This window comes from Ciona robusta, chromosome 1 (assembly GCF_009617815.1).
Source record: "Ciona robusta chromosome 1, ASM961781v2".
Lineage (NCBI taxonomy): Eukaryota > Metazoa > Chordata > Ascidiacea > Phlebobranchia > Cionidae > Ciona > Ciona robusta.
Window position 1 is genome coordinate 8992015 of NC_143235.1, and position 15769 is coordinate 9007783.

Sequence of the window (15769 nt, forward strand, 5' to 3'; positions counted from 1 at the left end):
TAAAGCAAGTAATAAACCATTCCACTCAAGCCCTTATACAACATGCAATATATATACTGGAATAAATCCACACGATGAAATCTTGATTCAGATGTAAAACTAACACAGGCACACACTGCATAGAAGTTAGTGGCAACAGCAAGTAAGCAGGGATTAGAGGGAAGCGAGAAAGTTTGCATTTTTTGCCGTGTACCTTGACCCTTCGTCGCTGCCGAACGAAGTAATTGAGTTTTCTGTGCAGAAGAAGCTCGATATACGGCTGTGTCAGAAGAAAGAAGACTTGTGATAAGTTTGAAAGTGCACCAACCGTGAGTGCAGAGAAAAAGTTTAGTGTAGAAATACAAAGTGAAGTGAGAGGCATGCACATTATCAAAAGTGAGGTGTGGTTTAGAAATGTGATGGATAAAAATAAGTTGGGTGTTGATTTTAAAATAAAGAAAATTTAAAAAATGAGTTTTTTGTGAGATGGAAAATGACTGTATGTTTGGTATTTCAACCTGGTCGGCTGGATTTGAACTTGACAATCCTTGAAGTAAGTGCATAAGGCTCTACATGATGCGAAAGTTGAAGAAAAGTTTAGAATTTAGATCATCAGATCAAGAATCAAAGGAAGAGAAAATTGCAGGCAGACTGATACTTTTTCTACTATTTGAAATACTTGCTATTTCACTATCGGCTAAATCATGAAATAATTTCTATTTCATCGATTAATAATTATAACATAAAAACATATTTTCTTACCTGCAGTTGAGCCGTTACATTTCGTGCAACAATTAAACGGTTCCATGGTGGTGGAAACATATCACGAATATCAACTTTTAGTGTACGGTTTGCCAACTCCTCAATTTCCAACAACAGCTTGCCAGCACACTCATCATTACACTCTGTATAAATACACAATTAGCTTTGCTCATATGATATTTGATTTGATTGTAGTCAAAGTCAAACCTTGGCATCCTTCTGGAGTGATCACATGTTTGTCACTGCAGCGATCACATATTCGACCTTGTATCCCTTCATCACAGTTGCATTGACCAGTCAATTTGTCACACACGCCATCCAAAGATCCGGCAACACTGCAGCCACACTTGGCACAGAAACCTCCAGGTGAGGTTGGGTCACCAAAATAGCCATCAGCACATCTAAGTAGATATTGTGGTTTAACAGACCAAAGTTATAATTAACATGCATGATACAACATTATTAGAATTGTCTGCTGCTACAAGTAAAGCTATAATCTGCTCTTCGGTTAAAAATATATTGCAAGGGGCAAAGCATAACATACCTTAATATTCCCCCTTCCAAAAAAACAAATAATTTCTTAAAAACTTTACAGTTTACTATTAAAATTGATATCTTTCGAAAACAAAAATTGTTACTCAAAGTTCAGCATTTTACCTTTCACAATGCTTTCCTTCGTATCCAATTTGGCAAGCATCGCATGTGTAAGTAGTGATGCCATCTGTTCCATCTGCATGACAGGTGGGGCTGAAGTTGTTGAGGGCATTATCTCCGGGGCATTCACATTTATGACAAGAGTTTTCGGATAAATAGTAACCTGGGATGCACTTCTCACAGTTGTGCCCAACAAATTTGTCAATACAGTTCTGGAAGAGTAGAACAGAGAATTAATCATTTATTGTTCTTAGTTCAGTTGTTATAAATTAATTACCAAACATCTTCCAGTGAAAATATCACAAGAGTTGCTTCTGTTAAAACAATTGCACGGCTCGCACATTCCAAAGTTAGGTCCTTGCTGCACTCTCATGTACCCAGCCATACAGTTCTGTAAACAATAAATGATAAATTAATTCATTGACAAAAACAGTTTATTTTGAAACAAATATTATAAAAACAAATCTTCACATCACAGCATACAGTATTTGAAAATAACAGTCATTTTCAAACCTGGCAGGATAGACCAGAATAGCCAGGTGGACAGACACACTCTTCAATTCCATAAGCTTGAGGTAAATCAGTTGCAGAGTCTCCTCTTCCACTAACACCAGGTACAGCAACATCAAGATATACTTCACTTAACCTGAGTGTTTGTATAATTTTAATAAATATTAAACACAATACAATTTCCTATTAATGTTCAATGGGAGTTAGTCTTGCAGGTAAATGCTTTTTAACCAAAAAAATTATGTCAATTACCCAGTGTTTATTGTTGCTCTAAACAAATGTTGTATGCAAGTAATTTTTAATATAAAATTTGTTTAATTAATTAATAGTTAACTGAATTTAAAAGGAGTAAAAGCACTGTTGTAAGAACACTACGATTTTATGCTTGTTTAAATGACCACCATTATTCTGTTGTATCCTTTTTTTAAGCGGTTGCATTAAAATAATCAATAAAAAAACAGTTTTCTACTAACCGTGATTGGTCCATGAGAACACCATATGATGCTTTGATGAGAATTGACTCAACATTTTGTAAAATCATTGCAAAATCCTCTCTTGAAACACTTGCGTTTGTATCAAGACCTCTCCACCCAAACTGTAGAATAATTCATACTGGTTATAAATTGAAATACTTTTGTAAAACCTGAACTGATATGAATTTTTCTCCATTATTTATCCTAGTATGGCAGTTTATGTTTTAATATATGGACTTGTGTCCTTTATAAGTTACCATGTATAAATCTTTATAGGTGATTGTTTTTTTTTTCTGGTGGCTTACAATTGGAAGACCAATTATTCATATGCTGGGTTAAATCAAATTGCATATTAATTTAATTCACATAAATAACATAATGGTCTATAGCAGCAGTTCCCACATTTTTCTAAAACTTTTGCATGGTGAACCCTTTGGAATTATTTTGATAATTCAGGCCCTACAAATCACAATCATTGCTGAACAGGCCCCAGTTGGGCAGCAGACCCCAGTTAGGGAACCGCTGGTCTATAGTCTTCCCAAATACAAATTTAAAAACTAACTTCTTGCATTGGCACTACATATGAACGTGTTTGACCAATCTGTGGATCTTCCATGGTGTATTTTATGCTCTTAACTTCACCAACCCCTCCTTGAATAATCACACTTGCTTTTGGTCTCCTCCCGGGAGGTACAGACAACATGGATACATAGTAGATGGTATATTGTAACTTGCCTCCATAAGAAAGTCTCTGTTGATAAAATTACAGTAAATAATCAGAAAAAAACTTATGACCTGTTGCCATGTTATACAAAAAGAAGATGTTTAAATTTGAATTTAAAATCCAGAATTTTACCTTGTCTCCATTAAATTGAGGTGGTAGGCGCCAGTAATATGGTTCAGAATTCATTTTCCGCATGATTACATTAGAATCAAGCAAATCAACATCATCAGGGATAGTCACTCCATTAAAGTGCGGTCCTGTAGTAATTCGATTCGTAACTTCAACAGGAGCTAAGCTCAAAGCAATCTGTGGAACAACAATATTGATTGCCTTATATGGTTTAATATCACCATAAATACCATGCAAAGTCACACCACCGAAATTACAGATATTAAATATCAGGTTGTATGGAAAATTAAACTTAGGAGGAAAACCAAAGTGTTTTATAGAAAATTATAGAAAAAGTGTTTTTTAGAAAAAAGCTTCATATGAAAATAAACAATGCTCTGCAGATTGTGACTTATAAGCAGCATAAATCACTTTGTTGCGCAGCCATACGCAAGCTTATGATTAAACTGTGCGTGAGAAAGCGCAGACTTAGAGCATTCTCTGGTGTAATGAAGTTTTAGCAAAAGCTTAGAAGGCAAGATTACTAAGGTACAGCCATGTAGGGCAGGTTGCGTGTTAGCATATTTGCGCTATCTCTAACCACACGTTCAACACACCGTAGCCTCACCACTATCTCAAACGGGTCCGGCATGGTGATCTGTCATTTTCAATGAATGGAATTTTACAATATATAAAACGAATGAATTTTTTTTTTGAGCCACTGCACCCCACACATGTTATTACAAAAGTTAATTTCATACCGGATTGCCCCAGAAATAGGAGGCTTGCATGCATTGGTTTGTGACTCCTGAACAGAAACAAGTTGTACAACCAACTTTATTTTCACTTGACAAACCAAATGCACCTTCAATGCAACGATCACAGTGTTTCCCCTCAACATTTATCTGTATAATTAAAATAATTGTTTAAACAGTTAATCTGAATATAGTAGATTTTATATATATCAGGGCTTCTCGACCTTTTTTAACTTGCAATTCAATTTTTCGAAAACTCAGAATGCAACTTATTGGCTTAATTTCTAATTATCAAAAAATGTCTGGTTTACATAAAATCCTCAATAAAAAAATAAGGCTTAGTCAAATGCCACTCCTCCATATTGCTTATTTGGTAACTGTTTTGAAGAACCAGCGCTAATATATATTACACTTCTCACCTTGCAATGACATTGTCCATTATCAGTACATTGACAAGTCCCATCATTGGAACACGTGTCAGTTTGTGTACCACTCACAACACAGTTACATGGTTTGCAACTTGGATATCCATAATATCCTCTCCTGAAACAATACAACTAGTTTTACACACATGCTTACCCATGTGCAGTGGCGCACCCAGGGGGGTTTAGGGGATCGCGACCCCCCGCTTATAAACCAAAAAAAAATAATTAAAAAAAAAATAAAAAACAATTTTTTTGGAAAATTTTTTGATTAAAACCTCTCGCTAATTTTTTTTCTGGTTGCACCACTGCCCATGTGTATTGTAACTACATCTTCGATAATTATTTATAGATAAATACGCACCTGCACTCATTACAAGTTTGACCACTGTTCTCATATTTGCATGGGCACTGTCCAGTTATATTATCGCATGTAAGAGATGTTGAACCCACCTCACTACAGTTGCAAAGCTTTAAAAAACTTGTGGTAATTTAATGTTCAAACATAACAGTATCATAAATCACTTACTTTACAACCATTATTGACAGACCATTGATAAGATCCTGTTACACAGTGCATACACCCTTCCCCTTCTGTGTTTGGTGGACACCTACACTCTCCAGAAACTGGATCACAATTACCATTTGTGTGTGGACAGTTGCATTCTACAAAATAAATCATTGTCATGATCTGTATTTCATTCTATTCTAATCTAAATGAGTTAAGTGCTTTGGGAGTCACATTGTGGAACTTGGATTTAGGTTTGAAATGTCTCATTACCTCAACACAAAAAAACATCCATATGTGTAATGTATTTTACAATATTTTTATAATCTTTTAGTTCCACCAATGCTTACCTCGGCAACCATTGTCTCCAAAGCTGTGATAACCAGCAGAGCATGAATCACACAACTTCCCTACAACTCCTGTCCTGCACACACATGAACCATCTGCTCGACATTGCATCATTATACTGCCAGTTGGATTGCAGTTGCATGAAATACACATCCTCTGTTCTTTGCTCAGGTAGTTATTGCTCTGTAACAATATGTGTTATAAGATTACCACAGGTCACGTATCAAAACACAAATAGTTGACTTACAGCACATGCATCGCATTTTCTTCCATAAACATCTCGTCTGCATGGACATTGCCCAGTGACAGCATCACATTGTCTACTCACTGAACCAACAGGACTACACTCACAAGGTCCACAGTTTTTTCGAACGATTGCATCACCATAGTATGCTGTAAACATCAATCCATAAGTCACTATATCAGATAAAATCTTGCAAACATGTTTTGGGTCCCAAAACGTTCCTACATAAGCTATAACCCTTATGTAAGTTGTCTACAACATATAATATTTTAAATATGTAAGTTGTCTACAGCATAATATTTTCAATAGATTAATATATGCTAACCTGCTTCACATCTTTCACAGTGTTCACCAGCAGTATGGCCTTGACAATGTTTGCAAACACCAGTCACTGTATCACACGACCTAGAGTTGCCATTGCAGTTACAAAGTTGGCATGTTCCTCCAGGGGTGGATGGGTTTCCAAAATATCCTTCACTGCACCTGTTTCAATAAGAGCATTTTATAAGTTAATAATAAATTCCATTTCTGCTGACATACATTTCACATCTTTTTCCAGAATATCCCGGAGGACATTCCATGCAAACCATTTCTCCAGGCACTCGGTCAAGTCTACACGTTGGACTAAAGTTGTTGCTTGATATTGCCAATGGACAAAGACATCTGTAGAAGCATACAGATGATTAGATTAATATGACACTTAAACTGTATCTCTTTCTGCTATCAACTTGCCTTTGACAGTCGTGTGAAGTCCCATTTATTGCATTTCCATAAAATCCAGGCTTGCAACGTTCACAATGCATTCCTATAGTGCTGTGTTGGCAGTTCTAAATAAAACACATTGTAATAATTATCATAAGCGTGCCAGTTTATGATTTATTTACCTCGCAGGCTCCATTGAGTTGATTACAAAATGTGGAATGTCCATTACAGTCACATAGTGTACACTGTTTTCCATTTCTACAGAAAAACAAAATGGTATGTTTAAACGAAGTTTCAACACAAACATTTTATATAGACGTAAAAGGATATGTACCTCCAATATCCTCTTTCACAATCTTGGCAGGAATAGCCAGAATAGCCAGGTGGACAGTGACATATTTCCACCGAGTTAGCTGGTGAAAGATCGCCATCCGTGGAAGCAATTTCCATTGAAACACCATATATTCTGCATTAAAGCATGGATAGTTACGGAAAAGTAAACCATTTAAACTGTGTTCAGCATAATTAAATTTACCTGTACACTGCACCGCTGTTCCTGCTATACACAGCTCTGATTAATATCCGTTGAATATCACTTAGTACAGACATCATATCAGCTTTGCTGATCGGTTGCAAAGTTTCTGCATTCACCCAGCCGGTTTGATCGCCATACACACTAGATGCCAACTTCAAAACAACCTCAGTTTCAGTTTCGGGTTCAACCAGCTTTCCTTGGTGATTGTAAATTAATGTTCTATCGTTGCCCTGAAATTATACAGTATATCAATGTATTGTTGTTTCAAGCTACTGGCGCTATATATATTTATTAATATAAAATACCCACATCAAGTATAACGTCTGCTTCTTGAATAGGAAGTGGTTGGGCACCTCGTAAAATATCATAAGACACTGTGTAACGAAGTGTTCCTCCATACGACATCAGTTTATTGCCTACAACACACGTATTTTTTAAATTCGATTGTTTTTATTTCATCATAGGTAAAGTCCCGCAAGTTGTTATATTTTTATTTTAATATTAAAGTTCTGTATGAGAGTCAAGTCCTGTATGAGTGCAGTTATGAATTGCCAACATACCCAAATACTCTTTTGGAGCCGACCAATAATACATCGTTGATCCTAACTCCCTTGCAGTTTGTCCATGCTCCACGTACGGTTCTTGAAGGTCAAGATCGAATTGTGGTTTTGCTCGTCTTCTTCCTCTCCGATCCCTTACCTCCCATCCTTCATTCGTTTGTATGGTGGACCTTCAGTTAAAAATTACATATTGATAATACAATATAGCCTAGGTAGGGGAGAAAAGACGGGATAGGTTTTCATTCTCTTTTCATGTTCCATTCGGTAGCAACAAGGAATAATTACAAAATTATCCTATGTAACAAGAACATCGAGAACATAACAGAGCGTTGTTAATTGTTAAAAACACGATCAAAAAAATTAAATGCTAACTGCCTGTCTTGCCCCACAGAAGCTATACTGTATCTAAATTCTTAACGTTCATACATACCATGTAAGGTTTGAAGATTCACAGTTTTTCGTTGCACCATTACAGTAACACGTGTCACAACCCATGGGGTTTTCTCTTTGCAGATTATAGAATCCCAATTTACATTGATCGCATCTATCTCCAGTTACATGTTCCTGTTAAATCAAATATCAACTTACTTTATTTCAATGCGACGCATATATACTTTCGGGTAATAAGTTCAAAACCTTACCTTACACACGCAGTCACCAACGCAAGGATCAATGTTACGACTTCCTGTTATATTACACTGGCATGGCTGGCATATCGGGTAACCCGTGTATCCAAACGCACACCTAAAATACAACTTGTTAAAAAATTCTATATTCAAATCGCAACACATAAGCGATGTTATAACGGGCAACTTACCTATCGCATATGTGTCCGGCGTACCCCTCCTTGCAATAACAAGATCCTGGAAATAAATCCCTTTCGGCGTCCATATGATCAATATCTTTTACGCAAGTGAACGGCCCTGTTCCATCAGACGTTCTTAAACCACCGAATGGATCGCAACTACAAGGTAGACATGGATTTCTCGCATTCGGTTCAACGTCCAGCGGACGATACATGCCGTCCACACATCTGAAATAGCGGTTAGTTTATGAAAACGACGTATCTAAGTTTGCAACATTGCGGCAGCGTAATATATTATATTTCTCGACTTTTACAAACATGATAAAACAATTGAACTTAGCATTACAATTTTGAAACGACTATCTATTTATATATAGTAGGGTGGGAGAAGATGGGACACCTATATTCAACCTATTTTCCCGTCTCATTTGATAGTAAACAAAGAACATTTACAGAGTTATAAAACCGCATTCTCACGACTTCCATAGACCCTTGTTAATTGTTTATAAAAACGATCAGAATATTCGGATACTAAGTGCTAAAGGTGTCCCGTTTTCCCCACCCTATTATATGACAAACCCATTCCAATACATATCGATTGCCCGTTCTTGCGTGCAGGCTGTGCTTGCATTAAAACCGTTTTAATCTTTCAACTTACGACTGGCAGTTTACTCCGTCCGTTCCGTCCCTGCATCCAACACAGACTCCTCCACCAAGATAATCACCATTAATATCCAAACTCTCTCCTCTGCCATCAACGTCAGGATCATAATAACATTCCTCAGCGTGCCCGTGGCAATTGCACGCTGTAAGTAAAAATAAACAGTGTTTTAAAACCCTACTACCAAAGGAATAACTGTAATAAATTTCGCGAATCAGACCCTGATCTGGTGCTCATACATCAGTTATACGATTCGTGTGTAAAGACGTATGTATCTGGTGCTACGAAAACGTAGCAGACAAAAATCGAGTCCAACCAATTGATCTTATTGGTATTTAGGCGAATATATAAATATATATATTATTAAACAATTGGTTGAATTTTGTCTGTTACTTTTTCGCAGCACCAGCAGATCTCTTATACGATAACGAAGGCTTATAATACATTTACAATGTAGCACAACACAGCCGAATGCATATTGCGTAGCGATTATCTACATAATTTTCGGCGGCTGGTGCCATTTTCTTACCTTCGCACTGAAATCCATCATTTCCAGGCCTCCATTTATGCTGCTGGAAGCCTGGTGCGCACCTCTCGCAGTTCGAACCTACAGTGTTGTGCTCACACGCACACCTGAATAACTAAAATATCTAGTTAGTTCGTATTACATAAACAGTAGCATTGCTATATACTTGATATTCGCTTACCCCTGTCCGTGGATTGGTTGGACAAGTGCTCGCATGTCCGTAGCAAATACACATTCCACCAACACTGATGTCTTTGATTGAATAGTAATACTGCAAACGAAACAACAAATGGGTTAAACGAATGAATAGAACTTGTTTATCCTCGTGTGGCGTGGCAACTACAGTCGTTTTAACATTATTGTTCAGTTCGAGACACCTCGGCCCGCTTGCCAGTTTACCCCATATACAATTTTGTGGGTGAATGTTTTAATTTTTTTTATGTATGGCTGACATTTTGGACAAACCATATAAGGGACCACCGCGTTAACAAGCTATACCGGTATCTGGTATATCACATTTATCGGTAATTTTATAATCTGTCAAAATGGCGGACGCTAATCTTGATACTGGTTTAGGCTTAGCGTAACCTGATCCGACACGTATGACGAAACATTGAAACGGTGAAGCTTCCACCTGATTCTTGTTCGAGCTCAGTATCGGCAATCGGTGCGCTAAACAGTGTAATTAATTCGAGTGCCATCTTCCTAAGTCGAGCATTTTACAGACAGACAGACGTCAATGGAGCAAGTGAGGAAACGCAAAAGCCACAATCTGTTAATCGCGGTGCGTAATTTCCCTGCTATGTCGAAGCTAAATGCGAAAGAGCGTTAATTCAAGATAAGCTGTTCGGACGTGACAGAAATCGTGATATGAAGTTTATTCTTTGCATTGTTTGAAACACAAATACGAGCCGATTAAACTGACTTTCAATGCCGATTACACACCATGGTATTCACCTATCCATCATAGTTATTTATGGTTTTCGTTTAATCGTATTTAACTTCGATATCGTCACGAAACCACACTAAACGCAATACATGTATATATTAAAGCGCTGTTTCTCACCACTGAGTCGCAGTTCTACCCGCGGTTACGTAAAGCAAGCGTAAAGAACCACTTGTGCTGTATGTTGTGTGCGGAAACAAGCGAACCACATCACAGTCAGAATACTCGATGTGGTGTTACGAGTTAGCTTTCGACCGGCTTCAGCCTTCCGTTTCTAAAATATCCTCTACCGCGTCGGCAGATCGTCACTGTATCTAATTAGTGGATACTGCAGATCATTAAAAGGCAGTAAAACATAAACGTGCAACGTTTGAACAATACCTATACCGCGCAAAGCAGTCTCGACGCTGTCGGCGTTCGAACTATTAAGTCCAACGTGATCGTTAACCCAGCAGTCCGATGATCGCGGTCTGCTATTGCTGGGATCGGCCTAATTACTAGTGGGTCATGCGCCAACTTCCTATATTTGCGGTTCCTTGTGATGGCATTGTTTTAGTAAAAATAAGCCCGTTGGGTGTTTTGCTTCCTGTAATAGGAATTTTGCTTTGTTTTCAATAGGTAGGGGGTCTTATAGCGAAAGTTGGTAACATACAGTTGTTTCGTAATATTTGAAAATTTCATACCTTTTTCATAACTGAAAATAATGAGAACGTCCCACAAGTGCATAAATCTGATGCTATTTTGTGCATTTGAAATAAAGTCAAATCGGCGCCACCTCGGCGAGTTATTAAAGTTCGGCTGAATCTGTGTCTCTCAATTCCCCGCAAACGCGCTGTTTTTCTCCGATCGCTTAAACTGACAAAACTCTCTCTTCGTGCTGTCGTCCCGTTCGACCGCAAAATAATCGTCTGCGGGCGATACAGCAAAAGTTCCTGGTGCTTCGCGCTAGCGTAGCCAAGTCTGTGGTGTCTTGCGTGTGAAAATTGTCGCTCAAACCGAGCAAAGCCGGTGGAAATGCACAGACAAAGCAACCAAGTTAAGTACATCCCTGTCCCACCGAAGGTAATCCGTATAAGAAGGTAATCGAAGCCGTCGAGATAACTCCAATCGTTAGGCTTGATTGAGCGTAGTGTTACCAGCATTAAATAAAGCAGGCAACCAACCATAGATACAATACATTGATCACTTATCCAAATTTCACGAAGTTTATATCTCTACTTTAGCACGACAGACAAGTTTACTTCTTCCTAAATAAATAGCGGATAAATTGTCATCGTTAGAGTAACCGTAGATTATAAAACTGACGCGATAAAACTCTTCTTTCTGTCCTTGCTATATAAACACTATCCAGCGCTCCCCTTAAATATACGCTGCTGTTCTAAGCCTTGCAATTAATATCTTGTTCGATCCGCTGCACCCTTGCGACTGAAGACGCGACCTGCCCCGACTCCTTGAGTCGTTCAAATGACACGCGAGCGGTGGCGAGTGATCGCTCCCCGGTAAGTGGCGATTCTGTAGTCGCTTGAATAGCAGAGGAAAAATGACACGGTTTTGGGAACCGCCGAAACCGGGCACCGTCGCTCTCACTACAAGGCCCAGCCCCGCCGAGGTCGACTTAATTGAATTAATCGTGCCGTGATTTACGTAAACATATCGAATCTTCGCCGCCATTCAAAAGCTACTCTTCTCTTCAACGAAGAAAGATTAGGGCACTAATCGCCGCCTCCAACATACATGCTTCCTTGGTTTAATTAATACATCGAGACTTCATTAAATCGACAACGGTCGTTTATGGCCGCGCGGACGACCACGACCCAAAAACTGGCCGAAATCACAAATAATGAAACAGCGCTTTTGTTTGGCCCTGCTTTAAATGACGTCATACTGGGCGAATGACGTCACAGTCACCTCTAACGAGGATACGACCCATGGTGGTAATATTTGAGTCATAATTATAAATTTGCGTTGCTGCAGTGCGTATCAACTAGAAAAGGTCGTTCGGCGTTGGTGGCATTATTATATAATGCATTCCTTCATGGTTTCTCAAAAGTGACCGACATTTGAAGTGTTTCATTCAATAAATGTCAACCATCGATCATAAGGGTAGAGTAATACGAACCCACACGTAGTAACGCATCGTGCCACGATTAAAATAACAGTTTTGAAGGATTAAGAAAATATCCCGCAGTATCAAAGAAAATACATTGGAAAATTATCATTTTAAAAATGCATAATAAACCCGTTGGTTTAGCTATAATGAAATAGGTATGAAGTGAAATCGCGAGGTTGTCCTATCGTTGTGGTTGCAAAATCCCACAGTTTGAGCACAAGTGCGTAAGTGTGCTGACAGTTACGCTGCCAAGGTGCTAATCCCTACAACAAACATGGATTACTTGCACTCGCTGGGTAAATACTCGGACGCCCGGAATCCGGTCAAGCCAATCTTCGGCCTGCTTTCATTGCCCGCCACTTCGCGTGCGCTAACAACGTTTGCAGTACCGATTACGCCTAAATAGATTTCATAATCCGTTCTTTACTCCATTTACAACTTAAATAGCCTTGGACAGCACTTGACAGTGGCGTTTACGACCTCTAAACGCAGCTGCAACTATATTTCGCCTACACAACACACATATGTACCGATGTTTCATGAAAAAGCAAAACGCGTAAATATGGCGCTCATTATACTAATAGTCCCCCAACGTTACATAAGGCGTCAGAAACATTCATACATCCCTATCTATTCCATCACTGACGTAGATGACGTCAGCACGGCCACAACTCACCCGTCTCGTCACCGACGGGTCGTTTTCCGCCCGGTTAAAACTCAACGTCATCAGATCCCCATGCAGAGTTCGTATCTTCTGAAGTCGAAGTCGAATATATCGAGCCGATGTAAATTCGACGAGCTCGGCTGATGGATTTTCGGCACTTGGTCTTCCGTTAATCAAAGAAACGTGAATCTATGTAAAAAATGTATATTGTTTATTATCCATCAGCGATTTTGTAATAAAGGATTTATAGCCTGTTTTAACAAGCCTATTATGGTTACACCACCGAGAAAACTAAGTTTTGATAAGATCACATTGATTTTCGAGCAGCTTTACAAATTAAGGTATTTCGATACCAAATCGGTTTAATACGATGACATTCAAATACAAAACATACCTCTCCGTTTTCGAACGGGTTTAACTTGGAGAAGTACGTAGTGCACATAACTTCACTGTCTGATTTGTAGTTTGGCGATCCAAGTCGAGATGCGACTGTCCCGTACTGCGATAAACATTCTCTGCAAAAAATCACGAAGAAAGAAGTTATTTGTGTTCAACAATTAAGTCTACACTCGAAGTTTAGTTTATATGTGGTAGTCACCTATCTGAGGTAGCAAAATATTGCCAAGGTTCCCACGATACGCCGTCGATTGACTTTTCCAGAATCCAATTGCCGGGTCGAGGCGAGTTCGCAGCTTTCACAATTACGTATGCAACTTGGAAAACCTTCAGAGTAGGAATTTTTAAAAGCAACACATATTATACGGTGTATTTTCAATGCTACAGTTAATATAAGTTTATATACCGTCCGGTTTGGGTTAATTTAACAATAGCATATAAGCAGTATAGAAGCTGTGTTGATGTATGTTTCAATTATCGCAAGCGCAAGTTGAATTCTTGGAAGTCCGAACCACAGATTACAGTTCAGGCCGCGAGCGACATTTGTGAATCACGTGACTAGCAGCTGCTTGCTAGGACCGATGACATTTAGCTCGTTCCCAGTTTGACTTTCGTTTGCCCCATGGCCTACTAAAGATATCTTTAGTAGGCCATGGTTTGCCCTTAAATCAACTATACTCTTTGGAATTGGTGTTTTACATCGGCAAATCAATAGCGTTTTATAAATACTTCAATGTGCGTCTTTAGACTTGACGTTATTTCATTACGGCGGCAATTATAAAATAAGCTTCACTCATGGCCCACTAAACATATCTTTAGTAGGCCATGATTCACCTAGCTGAAATATTTGGACCTTTAGTTTTAATAATTTATTAAAACTGGTCTAAAGTTAGACTTGTATTTGTTATGGGGTTGTTCTCGAAGCGCATCCTTTACGGAGCACATCTATTAGAGAACACTGACACAGCTTAAGAGTGAAAGGTCATAAGGGACATTAGGTAATGCTAATCATGTCTGTAAATTGGTGGTGCTGGTTAATTGGCCTTCCCTGCTCACAGTAAACAGTCTCGCGTGCGCTGGTGTCCGAAAATCGAGATAGGCAATTCGAGAGTATTTACAACTGTTGTGACATCACAATACGTGCGTGAGAACTCTTTCGGTGACGTCACAGGGAAAGTAACCCACACTTCAAGGCGAACCCTCGGTGTTCCGAGTACACAAAAATCTCAATGGGTTTCCGAATTTAACCAATTGCTTTGAAAATATTGCGGCTCAGACCAGGAAAGCAACGAAATTAAGGGTTGAGGGAACTCTTGACGCGTTCATATGGCCTCGCACAATGATACTTGGTTATTTTCGGCGACCAATTTCAACCCAACGTAAAATCAAAGCCAATGAAACCGCTTTATCAGATAATCCTTGAAAAATTACAGTTAGATAGGGGTTTGCTAACTTGACGCTTACCCAAGTACACGGAGTCTTGTATTTATTTAGCAATTTACAAAACTATCGAAAATTGTCAAGAACTTAAAGCTCATTGAAATTATAATCGCGGAGTCCTTTGATCGTGGATCACCGTCATTAACTATAAGCGGTCCTGCAAGACACCTTGATAGTCGGTAACATACCTTCACTCGTATTAAAGCGCGTAGCCGCAATCGGCTGCTAATCTTAAACGGACATCTCTAATCGGCGTGAAAATAGCCGATATTCCCCGAGCGCGCCTCATAGTCCAATTTAGAACCAGATGAAAAGATGATAGAGTAACGCCCAGTAAATGAAATCCATCCGCCTAGCTTCGTGTTCAAAGCCAAGGTTGCGATTTACAATGGCACGCCCCTGTCATGTTGTCACGACAAACTAGCCAAGCACTCTCATTCTGTTCTAAGCGCCACGTTTCCTCGCCGCTTCGTAATTCGATGATTACTTCGTCTGGCTGACGTAACTTCTCCGGGTCCGGTGGCCCAATTTGGAAATCAACGTCGTTTACATGAAACAGAAGTTTCGTCACTTTGCTTAATGGCGATATTAACGAGGTAGCGTACCAGACAAACAACGATACACAATGTTCCTAAGATCGAATTTCTTAGTAAGACTCCCGACATTTTTAATGGGGTATGGAACCAAAAAAATGCGGAAAAAGGCCATCGTTCCACTCTCGCTAAAATCTTGCTATTCCACAGTGACCTTGCACGACCATGTCATAACAAATCGAACACAAACAGGGCGTGACGAACCGCAGCTGTAGAAATGACGTCGCAACCCATCAACGCAGGTACGTGTGTTATGCGGCACATTACCCAATGCTGCCTTTATTCGCCCACTTCCCCTAATCTGGTAACAAATCTGTTCACTAAGTTACTTTGGAGTCGCAGCC

At 39.1% G+C, this 15769-nt stretch overlaps 1 protein-coding gene across 9 annotated transcripts in view; it reads right to left on the minus strand.

Annotated features, from left to right (window-relative positions):
• LOC149742814 (laminin subunit alpha-2-like) overlaps positions 1-15769 on the minus strand; it is a 43827-nt gene that overhangs the window by 11964 nt on the left and 16094 nt on the right. For 3 of the 9 annotated variants that reach the window (XM_089893663.1, XM_089893656.1, XM_089893657.1), the window contains exons 4-37: positions 13595-13719; positions 13391-13511; positions 13009-13185; positions 9458-9547; positions 9280-9391; positions 8748-8895; positions 8102-8317; positions 7926-8028; positions 7715-7848; positions 7285-7454; positions 7034-7140; positions 6725-6954; positions 6524-6655; positions 6372-6447; positions 6220-6314; positions 6028-6150; positions 5813-5970; positions 5491-5636; positions 5246-5426; positions 4917-5053; positions 4752-4858; positions 4385-4508; positions 3972-4115; positions 3839-3868; positions 3235-3408; positions 2941-3129; positions 2379-2500; positions 1909-2041; positions 1673-1786; positions 1399-1607; positions 949-1142; positions 742-884; positions 498-548; positions 194-259 (exon numbers count right to left, since the gene is read on the minus strand). In XM_089893663.1, the coding sequence (XP_089749789.1) occupies positions 194-259; positions 498-548; positions 742-884; positions 949-1142; positions 1399-1607; positions 1673-1786; positions 1909-2041; positions 2379-2500; positions 2941-3129; positions 3235-3408; positions 3839-3868; positions 3972-4115; positions 4385-4508; positions 4752-4858; positions 4917-5053; positions 5246-5426; positions 5491-5636; positions 5813-5970; positions 6028-6150; positions 6220-6314; positions 6372-6447; positions 6524-6655; positions 6725-6954; positions 7034-7140; positions 7285-7454; positions 7715-7848; positions 7926-8028; positions 8102-8317; positions 8748-8895; positions 9280-9391; positions 9458-9547; positions 13009-13185; positions 13391-13511; positions 13595-13719 (4581 nt within the window). Of the gene's footprint in view, positions 1-193; positions 260-497; positions 549-741; positions 885-948; positions 1143-1398; positions 1608-1672; positions 1787-1908; positions 2042-2378; positions 2501-2940; positions 3130-3234; positions 3409-3838; positions 3869-3971; positions 4116-4384; positions 4509-4751; positions 4859-4916; positions 5054-5245; positions 5427-5490; positions 5637-5812; positions 5971-6027; positions 6151-6219; positions 6315-6371; positions 6448-6523; positions 6656-6724; positions 6955-7033; positions 7141-7284; positions 7455-7714; positions 7849-7925; positions 8029-8101; positions 8318-8747; positions 8896-9279; positions 9392-9457; positions 9548-10905; positions 11985-13008; positions 13186-13390; positions 13512-13594; positions 13720-15769 lie in introns of those variants that run through there. The other 6 variants (XM_089893658.1, XM_089893659.1, XM_089893660.1 and 3 more) reach the window with 6 other exon arrangements.